The following is a 25,442-nucleotide window of genomic DNA, read 5'->3' as shown; positions in this document are numbered from 1 at the left end:
CTCGTCAATGACTTTCCTCTCGGCTAGCGATACGCGATACGGTCTACGGCGCACGATGGATGTGCCATCTGTCTCTATCCGATGCGTCGTTATCGAAGTCATTCCCAACGAAGCTGAATGCGCATCAAAGGAAGCTTCATGTTTTTGGAGCAAAGCAAGCAATTGTTGTGACTGCGAAGGTGTGAGATCGGAACTGATGGCAGCTGCAAGAGCTGAAGAAGATGCGGCCCGTCCGGTACAAGGAACTTCAGAGGAAGCTGGTTTAAAGGAAACAACAGATATAGACTCCGATTCAGTGGCGCAAGCCAATGTAGTGCCTTTAGGGATGAGAATCTTTTCGGATGTCGGGTTTGTAGCGTAGAGAAGTGCAGAGCCATGATCAAACCTAACGAGCCCTGATGCAAAGGCTATCCCTCTTGCGAGACAGCGTGCAGATGGTAATACGAGCACGTCGCCGCAGTCAATGACGTCAGACGTGATGGTAACGATGTTTTGATGGCGAGGAGGTAGCGCGGTATCTTCTGCACCAAGCAAGTGAAGGGGTGCGTCATCTGCACGAAGTGAATAGGTCGTGTCGGTCATATGGAGAACGCGTTGCCCACAGCAGATGGAGGCGGAGGCCATAGAAAGAAAATCCCATCCCAATATGAGCTGCTGGGCACACGAACTTAGTACTGCAAATTGTACGTAATGCAGAAGGCCATCGATGGAAATACGAGCAGTGCACATGGCGATAGGTCGAATGGAGGCCCCTTGAGCAGCGAGTAGCGTAGGTCCATCATAGGTGGTCGTAACTTTCCGAAGTCGCGAGCACAATTCACGGTGGATGACTGAAACACTAGCACTAGTGTCTATTAAAGCTTCTACTTGTACACTTTCTACTACACCCAATATCACATTGCACGGACGCGATGGAGGAATTTCTGTCCTGTCGTTCGATGCAGCTTTTCCTCCAAAAGCTGCATAATTTAGTTTTCCGGACGACGCTCGGTGAATTGAGAAGCAGGTCTCAGTGGGGACGTAGAGCGGCGAAGGGGTGACGGCGAGCGGCGTCTTGCAGGACGGTACGTCTGAGCCGTCTCGGATGTTACAGTAGGCGATGGAGAGCGTCCGCGCAGTGGACCATAAGGACGGCGTTGGTCATGGAAGCTCCCTAGACGTTGGAAAGTAGCTCCGGGCGAAAAGTTATCGCGTTCGTATACGTCATATCCGCGACGCTCGTCTTGCTGGCGCTTGCGGCAAGAACGTGCTATGTGGCCACGATAGCCGCAGTAGTAGCAGATGGGACGAGGAGGACGCCACTGCGGATAGCTGGTTTGGGTAGGTGCGCTGGTAGTCATGGACGCGATGGGGGCCGGTGTTGGTTTTGGAGGCATCGGTGGAACGATGACTGGAGTAGCTGCGGCTACTTGTGCGTACGTGGATGGGGCCCTAGGGGTTAGAGGGTCCGTGTACGCTGCACCAGCCATGGACGCAAATTCCTCCTTGATGACGTCTCGCAGATTGGTATCGGAGGCATGAGAAGGCGTGGGCCCTGCGGCTAAGCCAAAATACTGGAGCTCTTCTCGAATTATTGCGCGTATCATTGCTCGTAATGTAGGGTCGTCGGCGGTTGTGTTTGCAGTGGTGTCTGGCTGCAGCCGTACTGATTCGAGTTCGTCAAGGCGCTGGCAAGTAGCGACGATATCAGCGACGGTAACAGGGTTCTGGATGGCTAAAGCATTGAAAGCAAAAGCTCCGATGCCTTTGATGATGTGGCGAACCCTGTCTGATTCGGTCATGGCCGTGTTCACGCGTCGACAAAGAGCAAGCATATCCTCGATGTACGACGTATAAGATTCACCGGGTTGTTGCTTGCGAGTGTCGAGCGTCTTTTTTGCGAGGGCAGAACGAACAGCCGGTGTGCCGAAGATTTGGCGGAACCGTTGTTTGAAAGCGCCCGAGTTCGTGAAATCAACCTCATGGTTGAAAAACCAAGTCTTCGCTACTCCTGTCAGATAAAAGGCGACGTGACGTAGCTTGGACGCATCGTCCCAACGGTTAGCCGAACTCACACGGTCATAGTCGTCCAGCCAATCCTCGACGTCTTCACCGCGAAGTCCAGCAAACAGATGGGGATCACGCTGGTGCCCACTGACAACCCAATACGGAGAGGCTGGGGTAGCCGAGGCCGAGATGGTGGAAGTAGGAGTGCGTGTTGGCTCGTCCTGCTACATGCTGGCGGACAGCTGGCACAATCGGAGACCCGATCGAAGCTCCAGGAGGTTGAGCGGGGAGTCAGAGAACGGAGGACCGAAGAGCACACTCCACCACTTGTGACGCAGCAGTTATCACGACGTTTATTCCGCGTCAAAGACTGGGCGAACCGACCACGCCCACAGCACGGATCACGCTCGAGAGCCAGCCCCACAAGCGATGATGAAGAACCCCATATGAACCCCACTTGATGATGATCATGTACAGATGACAAAGAATAGCTTATAAATTCCCACACTAAATATATATATATATATATATATATATATATATATATATATATATATTGATCCCTCGACTAATTCTATAAGGAGGAGGCCGAGCTGCAAAGTGAGCCCCCCACGAACGAAATTTCTGGCTACGCCACTGCCTGGAGGACGCCTGCCGTTACTGGAACCGGAGTGGATAGGTGGCTATTTATAACAACGTATTGCTATCGATTAGTAAGATATTATGTAATCCATGTTAAGACAATAGGATGTAAATTTAGCTGGGAGAGTTTCGCAAGTATTCATTGGTGAGACACTTTATCAAACGCTTTAGCCTAATCAAAAAGATCGCGTCAATCTGTACGGTACTATCCAAGTTTGTGTGGATGCCATGTAGAAAAGCTGCAAACTGTGTTTAACATAACAACCCCTCGCGGAAGTCGTGTTGTGAAGGATGGAAAAAGTGATTACTGTGAAGAAAATTTATTATGTGGGAGTAGATCACTTGCTCCCTGGTTTTAAAGGGTACGCTTGTTAGAGAGATAGGGCGGTAATTAAATGGGCAATTTCTGCTACCTGACTTGAAAACCGCAACGACCTTCCCTGTCCTCCAGTCGTCTGGAATCACTACTGAAGAAAGTGAATGTGAAAAAATTAGGGTGAGATAAAGTGAGGCGCTGTGTTTGGTGTCTTTCAAGATTTTGGTATTAATTTCGTCCGTTACAGCTGAAGAATACTATTTAATATTTTCTGTTATGGATGAAATTCCATTTTCACAAAAACTGATCGCTGACATGTCAGAATAAAAGTCAAGCAAAGGTAAACAGGAGGGTGCGGTCAATTTTTCAGCAAGGACAGTAGCGAACGTGATGTTGAACAAGTTCGCACAATCCACAGCCGTAATCCTTTCATACATGGGTTTAATAAAGGGGCTGAAGGACGGCAACTTCGCCCGCACTGTAAATCAAATAGCGCGAGATTATTTGTCGCCAGAGATGCAAGGCAACGTACTGCGCATATATACGTGCGATACCCATTCACTTAATCTGACGCATAAAAATGTTAATGTTGAGCAATCAAAATGTTAATACTCGTCAGAGGCCTGTGGACCTTGGCGACCTTATTCTGCTATGATAATCCCGCAAACATAACGTGCGAATAGCCGCTACTCATCACTCATATTACGAGGAGGCGTCCGGCAGCAGCCTGGACAGAGGCGAAATGCAAGAGTCCATGTGCCGTACGATCAAAGTGCACGTTAAACATCTTCAGGTGACCTAAATTAAGTTATCCGGAGACATCCACTACGGCCTTCGGGACATTAGAAGTGATAAACATCACAAAGCAAATGAACACATGTGGACATACGTCATCATCACCAGCCCATTCTAAATGCCCTACACGATGTTGTGTACTCCACGGCAGCGTACCGTACTGCTGCCGAGAAGTAGCGGCGCCTGCCTATCGAAGCTCGACCGACATTACTTATTGGGTAGCATGGCGATGTCGGCGGGCTGCAGGCATCCGGTAGATCATGGCGACCAAGCAGGGGCGAGACGATTTGCTAGTGGGAAACTAGCACTGTTTATTCAAAGGTAGTTGAAAGAAAATAAGAAGAGCATGAAGTATGAAGTATCTAGTATGAAGTCTCAAAAGTACATTTCGGAGCCCCTTAAATAGGCTCTCTACAAGTGTGGGCGGGATCTTGCTTCCGTCGATGACACGTGACAGGCACGGAGAGAGGGCCCCTCCTCCTGCAATACCGAGCACGGGTAGGAGAAGTCGATCCTCTTTTCGACGAATCCGGGGAAAAGGTCGAGTGAATGACCTCTCCGGCGCCGTGGGGTCCGGCCAAGAGAAGGTGAAGGGGATGAGGTCGCCCGTGGGCTCCGGCTCAGAGGGTAGGGTGAATGACCTGTCGCCACGTGGTGTCAGACGCCAACCCTAACAGCATCTCTGGCGGGGGAGGAAGATCCCGACGTGTAGGGGCCAGCAGCCGCTGTACGAGGGATCGGCGTTTCGGTATCAGGATTCCCCGTAGAGGTCACGAACCCTTCGTTCATAGCAGGTAGATTCCGGGGAGTGGCCATCCGTCCTCGTGGCGCTCTTGTGACTTTTCTCCTTGGTCCGGTCCTGTGAAATTAGTCTTTGCAAGCAGGTCTCGCAACTTTTCGTCTCCTGCGTGGGCAAGCAATCACCCCAGAACAGTGCCGGACCCACAACCACAAAGCAGCGAGCACAAGGCCACTCTCCCCCAAGACACACCCGGCTTTTGACAAAAAAAGAAAACCCGCTACACCTTTCCCATTTCCTACGCGCGTCCTCCCCCCCTTAACACTAAACAGCCATTTCTTGAAAGCGTTAAGACGTGGTTATTAAAATCAGCTAACAATCGGCTTCACTTCGGAAAAACATATGAATGCACGAAAAAAATGCCACGGAAACCCGGATGAGCTTGAGGCTTTCGATACTCTAGGGGAACGACGTAAACCGTCGGCATTGCCTTTAAGCTTACCCTTCTTGTAGCGAATATCGAAGGTGTACTGTTGAAGAGCCAAGCTCCAGCGCAAAAGACGACCGTTTTCGTAGACATGGACTGCAGCCATGTGAGGGGACAGTGGTCAGTCTCTATGGTGAATCTTGAGCCAGCGATATAGCAAGCTAGCCTCTGTACCGCCCAAACTACGCAGGCGCATTCCTTTTCTGATGCACTGTATGCTTCCTCACGAACTGGCGTACAGTACAGGATGTTCGTTCTCGTCATCTTTCTTTTGACAGAGCACCACCCCCATACCCCTGTCACTGGCATCACACTGAAGAATGAATTGCTTAGAGTAGTCGGGCGCGTTCAACACTGGCTGACTCGTTAGTGCGTTCTTCAGCATACTAAAGGCCTTTTCTTTTGCGTCATCCCACTTTACCCTTTGTGGTTCTGTTTTTCTGAGAGCATCCGTTAAAGGACTCGCAATCTCGGAATACCGCGGAATATATCTTTCGTAATAACCCGCCAAGCCAACGAATGATCTGATGTTCCGCTTGGTGCGTGGTTGCGGGAAGTTGTCTATCGCGGTCAGTTTAACCTCAGAAGGCCGACGATGGCCTTGCCCTATTACATGACCTAGATAAGCTATCTCCGCACGCCCTAATTGGCATTTGGGAGCCTTAACAGTTAAGTTGGCCTCTCGTCGCCGACACAACACGGTTCGCAGGTGTCGCATATGGTCCGCCCATGATGAAGAAAAGATAGCTATGTCATCGAGATAGGGAAGTGCAAAGTCCTCCATTCCTCGTAGCACCTGGTCCATAAGGCTAGAGAAGCAATATGGCGCATTCTTCAATCCAAAACTCAGGACTTTCGGACGAAAGGTTCCCATCGGGGAAATAAACGCTGCAAGCCCGCTTGCCCTCTCGGTCAGTGGAACCTGCCAATACCCTCTGACTAAATCGAGCGTAGAAATGAAATTAGCACTGCTCACTTTCTCAAGCCTTTCCTCGATATGCGGTATTGGATAAGTCTGGTCCGTCGTGATTAAATTGAGCCTGCGGTAGTCGATACATGGCCGCGGCTCTTTTTTTGGGACCTCCACCAGGATAAGAGGTGAGGTATAATCACTCTCTCCTGGCTCGATTACACCTAGCTCTAACAACTTGATTATTTCAGCGGTCATGACTTCACGTTGACGAGGCGAAACGCGATAAGCTTTCGTACGAACAGGGTCCGACGAGGTTAACTCGATATCGTCAACGATCGCAGTCGTCCTGCCCGGTCTGTCTGAAAATACGTCTTTAAATTAAAACACGAGTTCCCTCAGTTCGGCCCTCTGAACTGGATTCAACTCCGCCTGTTCTACTAACTTATCAATGGTCTCATCAATGTCTTTTGTCTCCGTCACTGCAGGTAACTCTGGAAAGTCGACACGCATTTCCTTAGGTTGGTTAAGGGACATGCTCACAATGGCTTCCCGCTGCCTGTAGGGATTAAGTAGATTGCTATGGTACACTTGTGGTGTCCTTCGTTTTCCCGGTACCGTGATTACGTAGTTTGTTTCAGATAATTTCTGAATTATGGCAACCGGTCCTTCTCATTGAACCTCTAGTTTGTTTTTCAACGAGGGTTTCAGGATCATTACCTTTTCCCCCACTTCAAAGCGTCGCGTGCGAGCCGTCCTGTCATAGCACCGCTTAGCCTTGCTTTGTGCCTTACGCATTTCCTGCCCTGCTAATTCCTGAGAAGCGTGCAGACGGTCCAACAGCTGTAGCACGTATGCCACAACCGAAGGATCGTCTGCCCGGCCTTCCCAGGCTTCTCGAACAATGCGGAGAGGGGAGCGAAGGCAGCGTCCGCAAACGAGCTCTGAAGGGGAAAAACCTGTTGATTCGTGCGGTGCAGTTCGAAGCGCTAACATTGCTGCAGGCAAGCAACTCTCCCAATTGGCTTTGTGCTCATAACAAAGGGCTCGCAGAAGCCGTTTCATGACTGAGTGGACTTTCTCTACCGCGTTTGACTGCGGGTGGTACACTGAGCTATGGATAATTTTAATACCGCACCTATCCAAAAACGTCGAGGTCAGTGCACTCGTAAAGACGGGTCCTTGATCTGACTGGATTTCTGCGGGAAACCCTACTCGCGCGAAGATAGATAAAAGCTCGTTGACGATCTCCGCCGAGCTTAGTTCCTTGAGAGGCACTGACTCGGGAAATTTCGTTGCGGGGCATAGTGCCGTAAGAATATGTCGATAGCCAGACTGCGTCGCAGGAAGTGGTCCCACTGTGTCTATTATGAGCCTGGGAAATGGCTCCGTGATAATGGGAACAAGTTTCATTGGCGCTTTAGCCTTATCTCCGGGCTTGCCTGTGCGTTGACATGTGTCGCAGCTTCTTACAAATGCTTTTATTTCTCGAAAGCAGCCGTGCCAGTAAAATTCCTGCAACAAGCGGTCCTTTGTTTTACGAACGCCCAGATGCCCTGTCCAAAAGCCCCCGTGAAACAGGTGCAGGAGCTGCTCACGATAGGGATGCGGCACCACGAGTTGGTCGAATTGCACTCCCTTTCGACTGGTGTACTTTCTATAGAGGACGCCTGCCCTCTTGAGGAACTTCACGTTCTGTTTGGCCACACCTTCTTTAGCGTCTGGGTTTAGGTTACGCAGGGTGGAATCTTTTTCCTGCTCAGCAATTAATGTGGCAGGGCTTACATTCAATAACTTTTGTCTGCATTCTGCCTCGCGAAACATTACAGGCTCTGCTGCTTTCCTGACTTCTTCATTAGCTGGGGTACCTTCCGCATCATCCCCTATAGGGCTGTCCTGTTCGGTACTGGTGGACAAATCCTCCTTCAAACCTGTTTCCTCCACTACTGGACACTCATACACTGCCTTGGCCGCGAGCTCCCGTGCCTTGGAACGAGTCAAGGCTTGCACTATCCCTTCACAAAACCCGATTCCCTTGCGTCGCAGCAAATCCTCAGATTTCTTAGAAAACAAATATGGATACTGAGGCGGGAAATGTGCCGAGACGGCAGTTTCAGTGTCTAGTACTCCAAAAGGTCCTTCGATACGAATGGCCACCGGGAGACAAACACTGGAGGTTTCCACGGCTTGCCTTATCCAAGCACATTCTCCCGTGAAGTGGCCTTCCTCTACGTACGACGGATGCACTACGTCCATTGTGGCTGCCGAGTCGCGAAGCACCCTACACGGTTTGCCGTTTACCACGAGGTCTCGAATCCACGGTTCTATCAATTTCAGGTTTTCCTCGTTACTAGTTAGTGACATCAACACTAGTTTGGGATTTTTGCATCCCACGGAGATATGCCCCGTTTGCTGGCAGTTGTAGCAAACTATTGGTTTCTTGGCCTCGAAAGCCTTTTCTTTTGCCTTTCTGCCCCCTGTTCGGATGACTCCTCCCTTCCCTTGCTGTTCTCGTCACTACTTTTCACTGAATCTGACCTTTTCTTTGCTTTAAACTGATTCGACTTCGACCAACGCTCTGGCTTATCGGGTCTGTACTTAGTCACCTCCTTCTTAGGAGCTTCGTTGCCTTCGAACGCACGGCGGGTTACGTACTCCTCAGCGAGATTGGCCGCCCTCGTGATAGTGTCTACGCCTGGCCTATCCTGAACCCAGTGCTTGATGTTTACTGGCAGCCGGCGGTAGAACTGTTCTAAGGCAACGCACTGCATTGTCTTTTCGGCATCGCCGAGTGCACCCTCTTCTCTGAGCCATTCCTTCAGGTTTACCTCCAAGGTGTATGCAAAATCTGAATATGACTCACTTTTGGTCTTCTCGACTTCCCTGAACTTTCGCCTGAATGCTTCAGCTGATAATCTATACTTTTTAAGCAGATTTGCTTTGACTTCATCGAAGTCCTCTGCTTCTTCTTTCCCCATGCGGGCGATAATATCAGCTACCTCACGTGGCAGTAACGTAAGCAAGCGTTGCGGCCACGTGTTTCTCGCGAATTTTGCCTTCTCACACGTGCGCTCAAACTGTACCAGAAAAAGACCTATGTCCCCTCCTACTGCGTAGGGTGCTATCAAGTCTGTCATTCTGCGCTCGCTTTCACGTGCCTCTGTGCTAGGTCTTTCGCTATTTTGTGCTTTCAGAAGCTCAATCTCTAGGCGCTTGATTTCGAGGTCGCGCTCTTCCTTGGCTTCACGTGCTGCCAGCTCGCGCTCTTTTTCCTCTGGGCGCTTACGCTCTTCTTTGGCCTCACGTGCTGCCCGCTCGCGCTCCTCTTTTTCATCTAGGCGCTTACGCTCTTCTTCTTTCTCTTTAATGCTCTCGAGGCATTCCGTCAGTTCCTCGTCGTCTGCCCCGGTCGCTTTGATCGCCTCAATGATCTCCGGCTTTCTCTTTGATTCGGCAATTTGGAGGCCCAACTCTTTGGCCAAGCTCAACAATTCCGGCTTCTTTAGTGCCTTCAAGTTCATGGCTGCCCTTAGTGCTGCTAAACCTTCACTCTATACAACCTTGATGTACTCAAACTTCCGTCAACGGATTAAAGAAAAATCACTGCTATGTACTTTCCAAAAGATACGCAAAAGCAAAGTGATATCTCAGTGAAGAAAAGCCGTGCACTCACCACATGTAGTCATGATCCAGACACCTTCCTTCCGAACGCTGTTGCCAGGACGAAGAGGCTACGATCTCGTAATTGTCGTCCAAGTTGGCGTCTCCAGGATTCCGTATCCCAATCGCTGCCAGCCAGTTTGTTGCGTACTCCAGGGTAGCATACCGTACTGCTGCCGAGAAGTAGCGGCGCCTGCCTATCGAAGCTCGACCGACATTACTTATTGGGTAACGTGGCGTTGTCGGCGGGCTGCAGGCATCCGGTAGATCATGGCGACCAAGTAGGGGCGAGACGATTTGCTAGTGCGAAACTTGCACTGTTTATTCAAAGGTAGTTGAAAGAAAATAAGAAGAGCATGAAGTATGAAGTATCTAGTATGAAGTCTCAAAAGTACATTTCGGGGCCCCTTAAATAGGCTCTCTACAAGTGTGGGGGGGATCTTGCTTCCGTCGATGACACGTGACAGGCACGGAGAGAGGGCCCCTCCTCCTGCAGTACCGAGCACGGGATGGAGAAGTCGATCTTATTTTCGGCGAATCCGGGGAGAAGGTCGGGTAAATGACCTCTCCGGCGCCGTGGGGTCCGGCCAAGAGAAGGTGAAGGGGATTAGGTCGCCCGTGGGCTCCGGCTCAGAGGGTAGGGTGAATGACCTGTCGCCACGTGGTGTCAGACGCCAACCCTAACAACGACGAAGGTCTCTCCCTGCTTTTTCCAATGACTCCTGTCCTGTGCCAACCAATACCAACTAGCGCCTGCGAATCTCCTAATTTCATCGCCCCATCTAGTCATCTGTAACCCTAATGGCCCCAAGGTTATCTAACCTGCGCATTACATGACCTGTCCTGCTCCATTTTTTCTATTGTTGTCAATTAGAATATCGATTATACCCGTTTGATCTCTGATCCTAACCGCTCTCTTTCTGTCTATTAACGCTATGCCTGGCATTTTTCGCTTCATCGCTCTATGTGTGGTCCTTATATTGTTCTCAAGCTTCTTTGTCAGTCTCATAGTCTGTTCCCAATATGTCAGCAGCAGGAAAATGCAGTGATTGTACACCTTCCTTCTCAATGATAATGGTAAGCTTCCAGGCAGGAGCTGACAATGTCTGCCGTATTCGATCCAACTCATTTTAGTCTGCCATGAATATCCTTCTGATGATCACTGTTCCCTGTGCTTAATTGACCTAGGTAAACGTACTCCTTCACAGACTCTAGAGGCTGGCTGGCGATCCTGAACTCTTTTCGCTTGCCCGGCTATTCAGCATTATCTTTGTCTTCAGCATAATAATCTTCCTACTCCACTCTTGCACTCTCTCTGTTTAGGTCCTCAATCCGATGACCCGGCGGCGCTTACGACACATCCTCGTGCATCTACTATCAACGCAACTATACAATCGCTATCGCCCTCGCTGTTCCTGGACCTCTGTCAAGCCAATCAAGCACCATCGTCATCGACAGCTGCCTTCACGGCAGCTATAAATCTTCCGCATCTGTGCGACTCGTTTCGTGGGCTCAGCGGCTGTGCTTGTAGCATGTCCACTAACCCGCTGCTCTTCGCCATGCAGGTTGGTTCACCACGCAGTTTATTTGCTTAAAGGACGAGCAATTACCTCTTGTTACAGCGGCCGAGCCCCCAGTGTTTGTTTTCTATGGCGTGTGAGTGCTTTACTGTTGCGCGTTTCCTGTTGCTGCAAGCAGGCGATATTGAGCTTGACCCCATACAGCGGCAGTCTTAGGGAGCTAAATAAATTATCTTCTGGGCTGTCTAAACTTCTATCGGAAGTCCAGGATCTTCAACATCAGCTCTTGGCAACTAATGACGCCCTGATCGAACTCAGTAGACGTTTAAAAAGCGTTGATGCAAACTGCCAGCAAATTGAGCCCCTGAGGCAGCAGCTCGGAACCGTGCAAACCGACACCGTTGAGACGGTTCATCGGGTTTGTAACCTTGAAGCTCGCCTTGATGATGCCGATTATCGCTCTCGGCGCAATAACTTGATCTTTTATGGCATTACGGATACTAACAAATCTGAATCATTTGCTCAGTCAGAACTGGTCATTTGGCTGTTTTCTGACCAGTTAAATGTTTCCCTAGAGCCAAGGCAAATTGAGCGAGCGCATCGCCTTGGTCGATACATCCCTGGTCGTAACCGGCCCATCATTGTCAAACGTTCCTTCTTTAAAACAAAAGAATCCATCTTATCGAATGGCCGCAAGCTTAAAACCACTTCGTGCAGCATCGGTGAGGATTTTTCTAAGCCGGTACAGAACGCGCGAAAACGTCTAGTCGCTTTTTCACGAAGCCAATCAGTTCCATTTTCTCTTCGCTTTAAAACATTACTCATAGGTTCAAAACCCTACATTTTTTATCCAGCATCCCAATCAGTGAAAGAACTATAGCTACCGCGTTGTCCCCAGCATTCATCCCGACGTGCTCTGCCTTCTCCCCGAGAATCTTTTTCAGTGTTATTTTTACTAACATAAGATTTCTTCCGAAAAGAGAACAAGTATCAGATCTAGTATCTTCGTCTGGCAGTGACCTACTTATACTAAATGAAACATGGCTTATCAATGATGTCACTGACGGTGAAGTTCTGACTGAACTACCAAATTTCGATGTTTTTCGTTAAGATAGGCAGGGTACTCGGGGCGGTGGCGTTCTTATCGCAGTAAAAAAACATCTAGGGTGCGATCTTGTACGCGTTCCAAAATAGAGCGGAGGCGGTCCGTTCCATCGAGCCGCACACGATTGGTCAATTTGAAGCGCGAAGAATGCCATGACGTCAATTGTCACGTGAGCCATGACGTCTTGGTGCTCATAATCATTCCGTGTTGTCTGCTAACGGACGAACGCCACGGAACGGACGGAGAGTCCGTCCGAAGCGATAGAACGGATTAGAACGGCTACCAGACGGCTTGGATTGGATTAGAACGTAAGTGCTTGGGACAGTTAGCATCTTTCCTATCCGGTTCAATCCAACTCCGCGCTCCCAAAAGTTGGAGAACATGGCGTTTGCTTTCTCTGCCGTGCCTTTTCGTGTCGCCTGTGCGGCTGCTGCAGTCGCGCAGAGACGACGATCCGAGGTAGATGATGCATTTGAAGAGTTCACGGAAGAAGAGTTCCGGCAGTATTTTCGTCTGTCCAAACAAACTGTGCATAGCTTGTGCGACGAGCTTGACCCTATCATTGGATGCCAACGAGCCAGTGGCCTTTCCACAGAAAGGAAGGTGTCGTGCGCGCTGCGATTCTTCGGCACCGGAAGCTTCCAAAGGAGCGTTGGTCGCGAGAAGCACGTAGGCATGGCACAGTCGGCCGTGAGCAGCACCATTCACGAGGTGACGGAGGCCATCATTTTTGTGTCTGCCCGGAGAAAGCTAGGTGGACTTTCCATTGACACCGGCTGCCAAGGATGAGGCAAAGGCGGCGTTTGCGCGACGCGGCGCCATTCCAGGCATGCTAGCGTGCGTCGATGGCACATTGATCGCCATTATGAAGCCAGGGACTCAGCCCGGCTGACACGGCGAGCTTCATGTCGAGAAAGGGTTATTACGCCCTAAACCTCATGGTAGTAAGTACCATTGGAATGATTTACTTCAGTCTGTGGTCGCCATTTTTACTCGCCCATAGTAGCAATTGTTCAGTTTAATGTCCAAGCTGGCATAACTAGTAATGTAACGATTAAAAGAGGACATGCGGGAACTGTTTACGAGCTCGTTGAAGTCTGACATGTCGGGAGTAATGATGAGTGCCATGTGTTTGTATGCATAATCCGTCTGCCGTTCCAAAATTGTGTTTTAAATGGGCAGCAGTCGTAGCAGAAATGGATACACTATAGGGAAGACACGATGGAAACATTTTGAACACGGAAGTACTTACATCCATTGCATGGGCTGGCTTTGACTTGTATGGGTGTTCTTGCACAATATCGGGCCTCAAGTTTTCATTTAGCGATCAATTAGTGCGAACCATAGGCGTCCACACAAGGGGGCGGGACGCATTGCCTCCCCCCCCCCAATTGCAAGACCCTGTGCACGCCTATGGCTGAAACAGTCTGCTACTTGTACCAACGTACATGTATTCTTTTCTGCATATGAATGGCAAAGCGGATTTCGAGCTTATCTGCAGCGCTATATTGTATTGCTCCCCATTGCAGGTGTGCAACGCGGAACTTTGCATTCTTGTTGTGGACCCCCGGTTCCCTGGCTCGTGCCACGACTCTTGGGTGTGGCAGCATAATCCACTGCGTGCACGCCTAGCCGCACAACTGCAGCCTGGCGAGTATCTGCTTGGTTAGTATTAGTAATGCGTACCCCTAACTAGGGCAGAGCACTCAGCTGTCACTTTCTGTAATAGGAGACTCAGGATATCCCCTCGAGCCATGGCTGCTCGTTCCAGTACCTGGCAGCCATGCCGGCACCACCTCTGAAGGCCACTACAACCGGGAGCACGCATCCATGCGCAATGTTGTGGAGAGATGTATCGGGCTGTTGAAAAGCAAGTTCCGCTGCTTGCAGCACTTTCGGACACTGCTATACAGCCCCGATAGAGCAGCGCGAATCATTTATTGCTCTCCATAACACTGTCTTGGACGCGGGCGACTGGACATTGGACGATTACGGTGCGGAAGTGCCACCAGCTGAGGAGCCAGAGGAGCCAAGAAACATCCAGGTGCTGGCACCGCACGACGTGTTCCTCAGAGGAAGGCAGCAGCACAGCGCCGTTGTCAACCTTTTCTGAAGGACACAGGAATGGTGAGTTTTCATAATATATAATTTTTTATACAAATTGCAGTGCCATTAGGCTATCACAGGGCTGTGTTTGTACAGCAGAAAATACATTTTAAAAATTTTATACACAAGTGCACCTCCATATGGATGGTCAATGTTCCAAATCCACACATCCGACAGATTATGATAATTTAAACACAAACGAAGTACACTTATACAAAGAATCCTTTAGATAGAATGTCATAGCCGTAGACTCGGAAACAATTGTACCCTCTTCACTATGCACGAGTCTCCAAGGCTGCCACTTATTAACAGTAGTACTCGTGAAGCAGTCGTAAGGCAATGCTTCATGCCCCTTCATCTGTGAAGAGCTGCATTTGCTGCTGCTCCCAAGCTAGCATTGTTCTGTGCAATATGCACATCACAAACTGTTTCTTTTCTCATGTAACATTAGAAATACGACGCTACAACCGCTTGTATGTGCTGCGTGCATCCTGTGATATGCCACTTTCTGTAGATGCAGCAGTTGTTACTTTCTACTCATGTCCAAAGATGTGTTTGTTTTGCCATAGTTGGTGGTTATAGTAATGGGAAATTGGCACAAAGTACTTCTTTCCTAGTGCAACACGAAACACGGTAGCAACGTGAAAGTGCAGCCTTTTCTTTAAATATCACATGAAATATGAAATGGAACCATCCCTTGGCCCATTATAGTCATGACAGACTTGATGGAAGCAGTACATATGATTGGCACTCTGTGCTCATGATCAACATCAGCAAAAGGTGCGCAAAATTTTCATAAAACACACCAGAATGAACGGAACCGCCGCATTTGTGCATTCGGACGCTCAGTGTACATTGGTAGGAGCGAGGCAATATGCTTGCTAGCCATCTCTTGTGCTAGGCGTATCAAAACTTCTGTGCAAGCAAGTAAAGCGTAATGAATGCGGATTCAAACACAAACGAAATGTAACGCTGAGTGTAGTGACATTACACTCGTCACATCATGTCCAAACGGTAGACGTAAATTAAAGTAAAAGCGCAAAAAAATATATAGTTCAACTTTGTCACACTCTATGATGACAAGTACATCCCAAACCTTGTAGTACAACATGCTTCAGGTAGCAAAGCATGTGACAACATTGCAACATCAGCATCACACAATTCGTTTTCACCACGGCACATAAAACTTGCAGTTACATTTACGTGACCTTGCGAGAAAGTATGACTTTCACAGGTATTTCCGTTCCCTTGTCAGTGTTATGAGTCACTGACTAGAAGCATTCATTTCTCGGCAGCAATTGTAGTGCGATGCTAAACAACAGGTGAATCATAATTGTAAAAAGGTGAGTGCACTTGCCAGCTGTGATGAAACATGTTACATGAAACATGAATAATTGACTCTACAATCTCACAGCACCCAGAAAGTGTTACACGTGAAAGTTATTCTTGCAATGACTCCCTTGGAACGAAGACTAGAGGAAACCAATCACTGGCGTGGTGCAATGATGATGGTCATTTTCATTCGTGAAACTATGCAACCAAAAGAGTGACTAGTTTGGTGCTCCGAAAAAAATAGCACATTGTAGTTGTTGCACCTTAGCCTCACTGTGCCGAAATGAAAATATCACAGTGCAAACACTATGCGGTAACGCTTCATAATGAGTGCAGTAAGCTACAACACAGTCAAGCAATATAATTATCACAGTACAAAACTCATACACAGAAATCGACAACTATTTGTAATGATTCCAGTGTGAATGACTAGGCGCCTTCGAAATGTGTAAATAAAGAAAGCACGCTGGCATTGCAGCTGGATAAGCATAAATAGAAAGAGGCAAATACTACAGAACAAAAAATGGGTGCACGTATTACACCTTTCAACCAAAAAATCCTCCTGTATTACTCAAAGGAAATTTAACACTAAAACTCAAGCAATAAATAAATAAAACAAACGGAACTAGTGAAACACAAATGAATAAAATGATATTTAAAAAATGATAACTTAATTTCTTTCTTGTTGCAGGTGCGCAGTGCTGTCTTGCGCTATGGCGCGCACCTGCTCCAAGATTCCTTCCTGAGCTGCTGCCGTCCGCTCTGCCGCGACAGCGAGGCGGGTAGTGGAGACCTCGATTCTCCGCAGCACCTGGAATGAATAATCATGGTGGAACTGTTCGCATGAGTTGCTGATTACTCGCAACCAGCTCACTGCTGGAAGCTGCTGTTGTGAAGAATTGCAACATGCACAACGATTCCTTCTCTGTTGAAGAGCCACTGGCCTGATGGCATCCTTTGGCAGTGTCAAGCGTCGCGTACAAGCTATGCCCTCTTTGTTTGGACAGACAAAGACCTGCTGGAACTACTCTTCCGTCATCTACTCAAATGCACCTCTCACCACCAAACAGCCCTTTTCAGGGCTAACCAACCTTTTGCCCGGCGGCTGATCGTTGGCAAAACACGATACCGAGCCCTCTATACAACGCATATTTCTTGTTTGCATCCCAAGCTGATTTGTTTTTCAGATTCATGATTTGCTTATAATAAAGCATAAAGAGTATTTATGTCCTTCATGTAAAATGACACCAAAGGACCTACCAACCTGCAGCATCTCGTCGCCCTGTTCCACGCTGCGGACGCATTGCGACAACATCGTCGTCAAGGTATCAACCGTCGCGGTCGCTGTCGACGTGGTGGCCGAACAGGGCTGCAACACTGAAAGCATGCAGTATTTTCTACAGTTGCACTGCGTTTTATGGTACGAATAAAAGTGGATATGGCCATGTTATGGCTTATTAGGCTAGTTTAAAAAAATACGAGAGCTCATTTTCTTTAACAGCTTGAGGATCAATAACTTACCAGATGCAACGGCCACCCTTTCGATAGGTGACGCACCGCGCGGTGGATCCTCTGTCGCTGTACAGTAAACACATTAAAAGTTTACGAACTGCACACACATTTGCCAATAATCAAAACACTCATTCCTCTGATGCTTACGTGTCGCTGTGCTCCTTACGCCCGCAGCCTCGTCTGTAGCTTGGACGACGACTTCCATGGCGCAGGTGGGGACGCCAGCCTGCTGAAAAGTGTCATAAGCGTGGCTATTCGTTACAATGCCTATGCTACAAGTTTTCGTACTACACATTTGCGGAAATATTCTGCAATTAATGACTGCTTAATGATCCCATGTATTACCGTCCTCGTGCACTTCCCTGAAGGCATTTTAATTCTGTGTTGATCACTTAATCCCCCTTTTCCCGAAAGCGCAGCCAACTTAGATTCTAGTTGATTAACCTACCTGCTTTTCCATTCTCACCTACGCTATTTTCCTGCTCACCAACGGTGTCGCGTTGCGTTCCGCTAAAGGTAACACTTACAGATAATGGCAAACTCTAAACCGGCAACGTTCAGGAACCCATGATATTGAATTGAATTATGGGGTTTTACGTGCCAAAACCACTTTCTGATTATGAGGCAAGCCGTAGTGGAGGACTCCAGAAATTTCGACCACCTGGGGATCTTTAACGTGCACCTCAATCTAAGTAAACGGGTGTTTTCGCATTTCGCCCCCATCGAAATGCGGCCGCCATGGCCGGGATTCGATCCCGCGACCTCGTGCTCAGCAGCCCAACACCATAGCCACTGAGCAACCACGGCGGGTCCATGATATTACGGCGGCAGTGTGCTTACCTCTTGGCAGGGGAGGTCGGTCACGCCGTGGAGGCGGACCGTCCCGGTCAGTTGTAGGACTCGGCCTTGAAAACCGTGTAGTCGCCCCCCTCCCGTGCTTCTGCAAATACATGCCAATGTCGAAGGACAAATCGCCCAGACCATTGGACGGTCACTCACCTTTGTTCTTGGGCAATTGCGGCAGCGTCGCGGCGGGCCTCAAAAGCCTGTTTGCGCCACCACTCCTGCCACTGCTCGGTGCTTTTGACAACAGGGCCTTCGCTGTTGAGCGCGTCGGCCAGCTGCTGCCACAGCCGTCGGCGGTCGCCAACAGTGAAGCGTGGCCCCAGCTCACTGGATCTTATAGCCAGCTGGGGATGCTGCTCCATGAAGGCGACCACCGTCTCTCGCTGTGCCTCTGACACACGTGGCCCCTTCGGTGCTGCCACGTTTAGCGCCATGGCCATAGAATAAAGAACCAACTACCAGTGCTCGACCAAAGGAGGCGTTGGCTCGACTGAACGACTGAACCAACCGCTTCAAAATTCGCGCCGTGTGCTTGAAACGGGGTGGTGGCTAGCGCCATCACTAAACGTTTCGCAAAACTGCGGCACCACCTAGCGCCATTTGAAGACACTAACCGCAATATTTTGTTTCACTCGTTTTGCATTCCAAATTGAATCTTTGAAAAGCAACACCAACACATTTTTCTACTCAGTCATAATAGCAAAATATTTCTGAACATGTTGGAAACGCTTCTCAATATATTATACGGTCCCCAAGCAGACGTCAAAAGCGTGACGCAGGCTTCCACTTCGCTCATTGGCTGTTTGTTTCCTCTCGTTCTCGCGAACACTGCGGACCGCCTATTTCGTGAGGTATAGAACGGACCGCCTCCGTTCTATTTCAGAACGCGTACACGATCGCACCCCTGATGTGCTTCACAATTAATGTGGCGACTGACCTAGAAGTTGTATGGCTTATCATTCGCGCTAATCCGCAGCTACTACTTCTTGGCGTCTGTTATCGTCCCCCCAACACTAACCCTGAATTCCCCCGCCATCTCAATAACCCCTTGAACCATTTAACAAAAAAATTCCTGAACGCTTGCATCTTGCTGTTTGGGTATTTCAATTGCCCTCATGTCAATTGGTCAAATTATTCATTCTAGCACCCTTACTAGCATGACAGGAGCTAGAGAACTCTTAGATATTTGCCTTAATTTTGACCTCTCCCAGATGATAACAGAGCCAACCCGTGCAACTCATGGCTCGGCTAACATACCAGACATCATACTAACCACTCATCCTGAAAGCATGTCCTCCATTAGCTACCTACGCGAAATAAGTGATCACAATGTAATCCACGCTGTTTTCTCATTTTCACCTATAGTACGTCATTCAAATCAGAAAACAATCCGCCTGTACGAAAAAGGGAATTATACCACGATAAACAACGAACTAGTCGCATTCTATCAATTATTTAAATTAGGTTTCCAAAATCGCTGAATACAACAAAACTATAGTTACTCTTCCAAAATAAAATGATTAACCTCGTTGCCCAGTTTATACACTCTATATTACTTCGCTTTAATCGCAACAAATCATGGTTCACGAACGCACTAAAAGAACTGGAAAACAAAAATAAACGTCTATTTCACTCCGCTAAACTGAGGCCAAGCCCTAGCTCCTGGGAAAAATACTACGTATCTGAACGCGCCTACCTGATACCTATCTGGCAACAGAAGCACTCATTTTTTCATTCAGACCTACCTCGCATGCTCAGCAGTAACCCCACAATATTTTGGCAGGTTATCAATCCCCAGTCATCCCCTGGTGTCAGAATTTCTAAAGATGGGGAAATTTTACCTTATATTGACTGTGCCAAACTCTTTAACAATGCATTTTCATCTGTTTTCACTACCGAGCCACATATGCCTCTTCCTGTTTTCGCTGTTGCTGTCATGGCTCCAATGCCGGATATTATTTTTTCACCAGATGGCATATCCGCCACTCATTGATAATCATAAATTATGTTCATCAGCTGGTGTTGACGATATCACGTCAAAGCTTTTAAAAAACACGAAGCACATCTTTGCCATGTATTTAACCTGATGTGTACCCAATCCCTATCGTCAGGCACGCTCCCTAACGAGTGGAAAAAGAGCGAGGTCATTCCAGTCTACAAATCAGGTAACCGTAATTCACCCTTAAATTATCGTCCAATATCCATAACTAGCATCCCTTGCAAAATAATGGAACACGTCATATACTCACACGTAATGCATTTCCTAGACAGTAATAGCTTTTTCCATCCGTCGCAACACGGCTTCCGTAAAGGCCTGTCATGTGACACTCAATTAGCTACATTTCTTCATGACCTACACTCGCATCTCGATACTAACACTGTGATCGATATTATTTTTCTTGACTTTAAAAAGGCGTTTGATAAAGTAGCTCATCAACGCTCATTATTAAAGCTTTCTCGCAATGTCCTCACATGGATGAAAGAATTTCTTAGTAACCGATCACAGTCCGATAGTATTAACAATGCTACCTCAGAATTTCTTCCCGTAACATCAGGCGTACCTCATGGTTCAGTCTTAGGTCCCCTCCGGTTCCTTATAGACATTAACGATCTTCCATTGCATGTTTCCTCTCAGATTCGTATGTTTGCTGACGATTGCGTTGTCTATCGAACTATCACTAATAGTAATGACTGCACTTATCTCAAAAATGACCTGAACAACATTACAGCCTGGTGTGATAACTGGTTAATGGTACTAAAGAATAATTAATGTAAAACTATGTCAATTTCCCGCAGCCGTAATCGGAATGACTTTCTCTACACAATTCATGACATCCAAATCGACACTGTAAACTCCATTAAGTACCTAGGTATTACGATCACGCATCATTTAAACTGGTGTTCGCATATAAATAACATCATATCATCTGCTAACAAAACCTTGGAATTTCTTAAACACAATCTCCGCAATGCTCCTCAACAGGTAAAACTACTAGCATATAAAACACTGGTTAGGCCAAAACTCGAATACGCATCACCCATATGGCATCCTCACCAGATTTACCTGAGCAACGCATCTGAATCTATACAGAACCACGCCGTAAGATACATTCACTCGACATACCCATATGGTATCAGCGTACCACCATTGAAAGTAGAGTCTGATTTGGACACATTAGCGCACTGTCGCCGTATCGCGAGCTTATAATTATTTCACAAATTCTACACCAGCTCGCGTCGCCACGCACCTTACATTTTCCCGCCTTCACGCATATCACTGCACACAGGCCACCTACTAAATGTTGCTCGCCCTATCGTGCGCACTGTCACCTGCTCATCACTTTTTCATCATACAGCTAAAGACTAGAACGGCCTTCCCCACCACGTCGCTGCCATCACCACCTCATCTGCCTTCGTGGAAGAAGTAACGAGTGTTCTGTCGGTAAAATAACATAGTAGGCAACCTCCTTTATTTTTGTACCACCCACCCCTTATGTAATACCCCGCAAGGGGCCTTTGAGGTAATAAAATGAAATGAAATGAAATTTGTTGTTACTCGTCTGCATTGCTGCTGAACAGAACAATGCAGTCGGCAAATCGAAGCTTGCTGAGATATTCGACGTCGATCTTTACTCCTAGGACTTTCCAGTTTAATAGCTTGAATACTCCTACCAAGCAAGCAGTGATTAGCATTGGAGAGATTGCGTCTCCCTGTCCGACCCCTTTCTTTATAAGTATCTTCCTGCTTTTCTTGTGTACAAGGTAGCTGTTGAACATCTGTAGATATGTTCCAAGGTATTTACGTAAGGGTTCTGCACTCCTTTATTACGTAATGCCGCTATGACTTCTGGTATCTCTACTAAATCGAATGTCTTTTCGTAAACTGTGAACGCCATGTAGAGAGGCTCATTATACTCTACGCATTTCTCGATAACCACATTAATGACATGGAAGTGATCCATTGTAGACTATCCCTTCCTGAAGCCAGCCTGTTCCCTTGGTTGACTAAAGTCCAGTGTTGCCCTTATTCTATTGGATATTATTTTCGTAATTATTTTATATAATACTGGGAGTAAGCTAATGGGAAAATTATTTTTCAATTCTTTAACGTTTCCCTGTTTGTGGATTACTATAATGTTTTCAGCACGCACCTGCGACGCAGCAGAGTGTGCTAAGAATCCCTGGCTCCGGACAGGCCGCCATTGGAATATGAACCTGGCAACGTTTCACGCTAGAACGTTATCTAGTCAGGCGAGTTTAGCAGTGCTATTAGAGGTCAGTAAATGGGATATAATAGGGCTCAGTGAAGTTAGGAGGCCGAAATAAGCATATACAGTGCTAAAAAGCGGGCACGTCCTGTGCTTCCGGGGCTTAGCGGAGAGACGAGAACTAGGAGTCGGATTCCTGATTAATAAGGATATAGCTGATAACATACAGAAATTCTATAGCATTAACGAGAGGGTGGCAGGCCTTGTTGTGAAACTTAATAAGAGGTACAAATTGAAGGTTGTACAGGTCTACTCCCCTACATCCAGTCATGATGACCAGGAAGTCGAAAGCTTCTATAAAGACGTGGAATCGGCGATAGGTGAAGTCAAAACAAAATACACTATACTGAGGGCGACTTCAATGCCAAGGTAGGCAAGAAGCAGGCTGGAGACAAGGCAGTGAGGCAATATGGCATAGGCACTAGGAATAGGAGGGGAGAGTTATTAGTAGAGTTTGCGAAACAGAATAATATGCGCATAATGAATACCTTCTTCTGCAAGCGGGATAGACGAAAGTGGACGTGGAGGAGCCAAACGGCGAGACTAGAAATGGAAATGACTTCATACTCTGCGCTAACCCTGGCATCATACATGATGTGGACGTGCTCGGCAAGGTGCGCTGCAGTGACCATAGGATGGTCAGAACTCGAATTAGCCTAGACTTGAAGAGAGAACGAAAGAAACTGGTACATAAGAAGCCGATCAATGAGTCAGCGGTAAGAGGGAAAATAGAGGATTTCCGGATCAAGCTACAGAAAAGGTATTCGGCCTTAACTCAGGAAGAGGACCTTAGTTTTGAAGATATGAACGACAATCTTATGGGCGTCATTAAGGAATGTGGAATGGAAGAAGGTGGTAACTCCGTTAGACAGGATACCAGTAAGCTATCGCAGGAGACGTAAGATCTTATCAAGGAACGCCGATGTATGAAAGCCTCAAACCCTACAGCTAGAATAGAAATGGCAGAACTTTCCAAGTTAATCAACAAGCGTAAGACAGCTGACATAAGGAAGTATAATATGGATAGAATTGAACATGCTCTCAGGAACGGAGGACGGCTAAAAGCAGTGAAGAATAAACTAGGAATAGGCAAGAATCAGATGTATGCGTTAAGAGACAAAGCCGGCAATATTACTACTAATATGGATGAGATCGTTCAAGTGGCTGAGGAGTTCTGTAGAGATTTATACAGTACCAGTGGCACCCACGACGGTAATGGAAGAGAGAATAGGCTAGAGGAATTTGAAATCCCATAAGTAAAGCAGGAAGAACTAAAGGAAGCCTTGGGAGCCATGCAAAGGGGGAAAGCAGCAGGGGAGGATCAGGTGACAGCTGATTTGTTGAATGACGGTGGGCAGATTGTTCTAGAAAAACTGGCCACCCTGTACACGCAACGTCTCATGACTTCGAGCGCACCGGAATCTTGGAAGAACGCTAAAATAATCCTAATCCATAAGAAAGGGGACGCTAAAGACTTGAAAAATTATAGACCGATCAGCTTACTGTCCGTTGCCTACAAAGTATTTACTAAGGTAATTGCAAATAGAATGAGGAACACCTTAGACTTCCGTCAACCAAAGGACCAGGCAGGATTCCGTAAATGCTACTCAACAATAGACCATATTCACCCCATCAATCAGGTGATAGAGAAATGTGCGGAATATAACCAACCCTTATATATAGCTTTCACTGATTACGAGAAAGCGTTTGATTCAGTCGAAACCTCAGCAGTCATGGAGGCATTACGCAATCAGGGTGTAGACGAGCCGAATGTAAAAATACTGAAAGATATCTATAGCGGCTCCACAGCCACCATCGTCCTCCATAAGGAAAGCAACAAAATCCCAATAAAGGAAGCCGTCAGGCACGGAAATACGATCTCTCCAATGCTATTCATAGCGTGTTTACAGGAGGTATTCAGAAACCTGGATTGGGAAGAATTGGGGATAAGAGGTTATGTATGTATTTATTTATTTATTTATTTATTTATTTATTTATTTATTTATTTATTTATTTATTTATTTATTTATACATACTGCAGCCTCGGTGAGGCTATTGCAGGAGTGGGCAGTGAAGAAAAAGAAAGAAAAGCAAGAAAACTAGAATCAGGCGCAAGAAATATGAATATCAAGTATAAGTAATTGTTTTCAAAAATTCTTTAGTAAATAAATAGCGGATGCTTCCAAGCAGTGAATTCCAGAGTTCTATGGCCAATGGAAAAAAGCTGTGCTTGAACATTTTAGTTCGGCAAAAGAAAGGCATAAGGTTGAGATTATGAGAACTCCTAGTGATAGAAGGTGGACTAAAGTTCAAATAATTATTTCGTGTAACAAGGCGCTCAGAATGAATCAGCGTGTGTGAAAATTTCATGCATTCTAAGCGGCGGCGAGATGAAAGAACTATAAGACCTGTAGCTGTATAATGGGAAGAAGGGGAAAAATCTCGGCTATAGTAGCGAAAAATGAAGCGCACTGATTTCTTTTGGACTGATTCTAACTTTTTAATACCGGATTTCGTATGAGGATTCCATATGATGCAGCCAAAATCAAGAATGGGGGGGGGGGGGAAGTGTTTACACTTCATCTGTTCGGTATCCTTTGGAGCCTTACGCAATGAACGATGGAGGTAACCGGGACGTCCAAAAGCTTTGTTACATATGATGTCAATGTGTTTCGACCATGACATGCCATGGGAGAAATGAAGACCAAGGTATTTAAATTCGGTTACTCTTTTTAAATCTTGACCATGGAAAGTGTACGTGAGAAGTGATGGAGATTGGCGTCTGGAAAAGGACATGGAAACAGTTTTAGAGAAATTAATGTTCATTTGCCATTCTTTGCATGGAGAATGCCTTATTAACTTGCGATTGCCTTGCTTAGTAACTCAGGGGACCAACTGCAATGCATGCTCACTGACCTGGAGAGGCAAAGCAGAAGGGTGTGTCTCGAAATTACTCTGCAGAAAACTAATGTTTAACAGTCTCGGAAGAGAACAGCAGTTTACGATAGGTAGCGAGGCACTGGAAGTAGTAGGGGAATACATCTACTTGGGACAGGTAGTGACAGCGGATCCGCATCATGAGACTGAAATAATCAGAAGAATAAGAATGGACTGGGGTGCGTTTGGCAGGCATTCTCAGATCATGAACAGCAGGTTCCCATTATCCCTCAAGAGAAAAGTGTGTCACAGCTGCGTCTTACCAGTACTCACGTACGGGG

The 25,442-nt window shown here is 47.2% G+C and overlaps 1 protein-coding gene across 1 annotated transcript; it reads right to left on the bottom strand.

The window, feature by feature from the left end:
* Positions 1–14,416: 14,416 nt before the first annotated feature.
* On the bottom strand, positions 14,417–18,390 carry LOC142559400 (uncharacterized). The gene is made up of 6 exons (XM_075671000.1): positions 18,110–18,390; positions 17,951–18,050; positions 17,258–17,339; positions 17,120–17,176; positions 16,863–16,975; positions 14,417–16,409 (listed from the first exon to the last, which is right to left on the bottom strand). The coding sequence occupies exons 1-6, from the start codon at positions 18,388–18,390 to the stop codon at positions 16,269–16,271; spliced, it is 774 nt and encodes a 257-aa protein (XP_075527115.1). The 3' UTR covers positions 14,417–16,268.
* Between the last annotated feature and the right edge of the window lie 7,052 nt (positions 18,391–25,442).

Source organism: Dermacentor variabilis, chromosome 10 (assembly GCF_050947875.1).
Source record: "Dermacentor variabilis isolate Ectoservices chromosome 10, ASM5094787v1, whole genome shotgun sequence".
NCBI classification, from domain to species: Eukaryota; Metazoa; Arthropoda; class Arachnida; order Ixodida; family Ixodidae; genus Dermacentor; species Dermacentor variabilis.
This window is presented reverse-complemented; position numbering and strand designations above follow the sequence as displayed.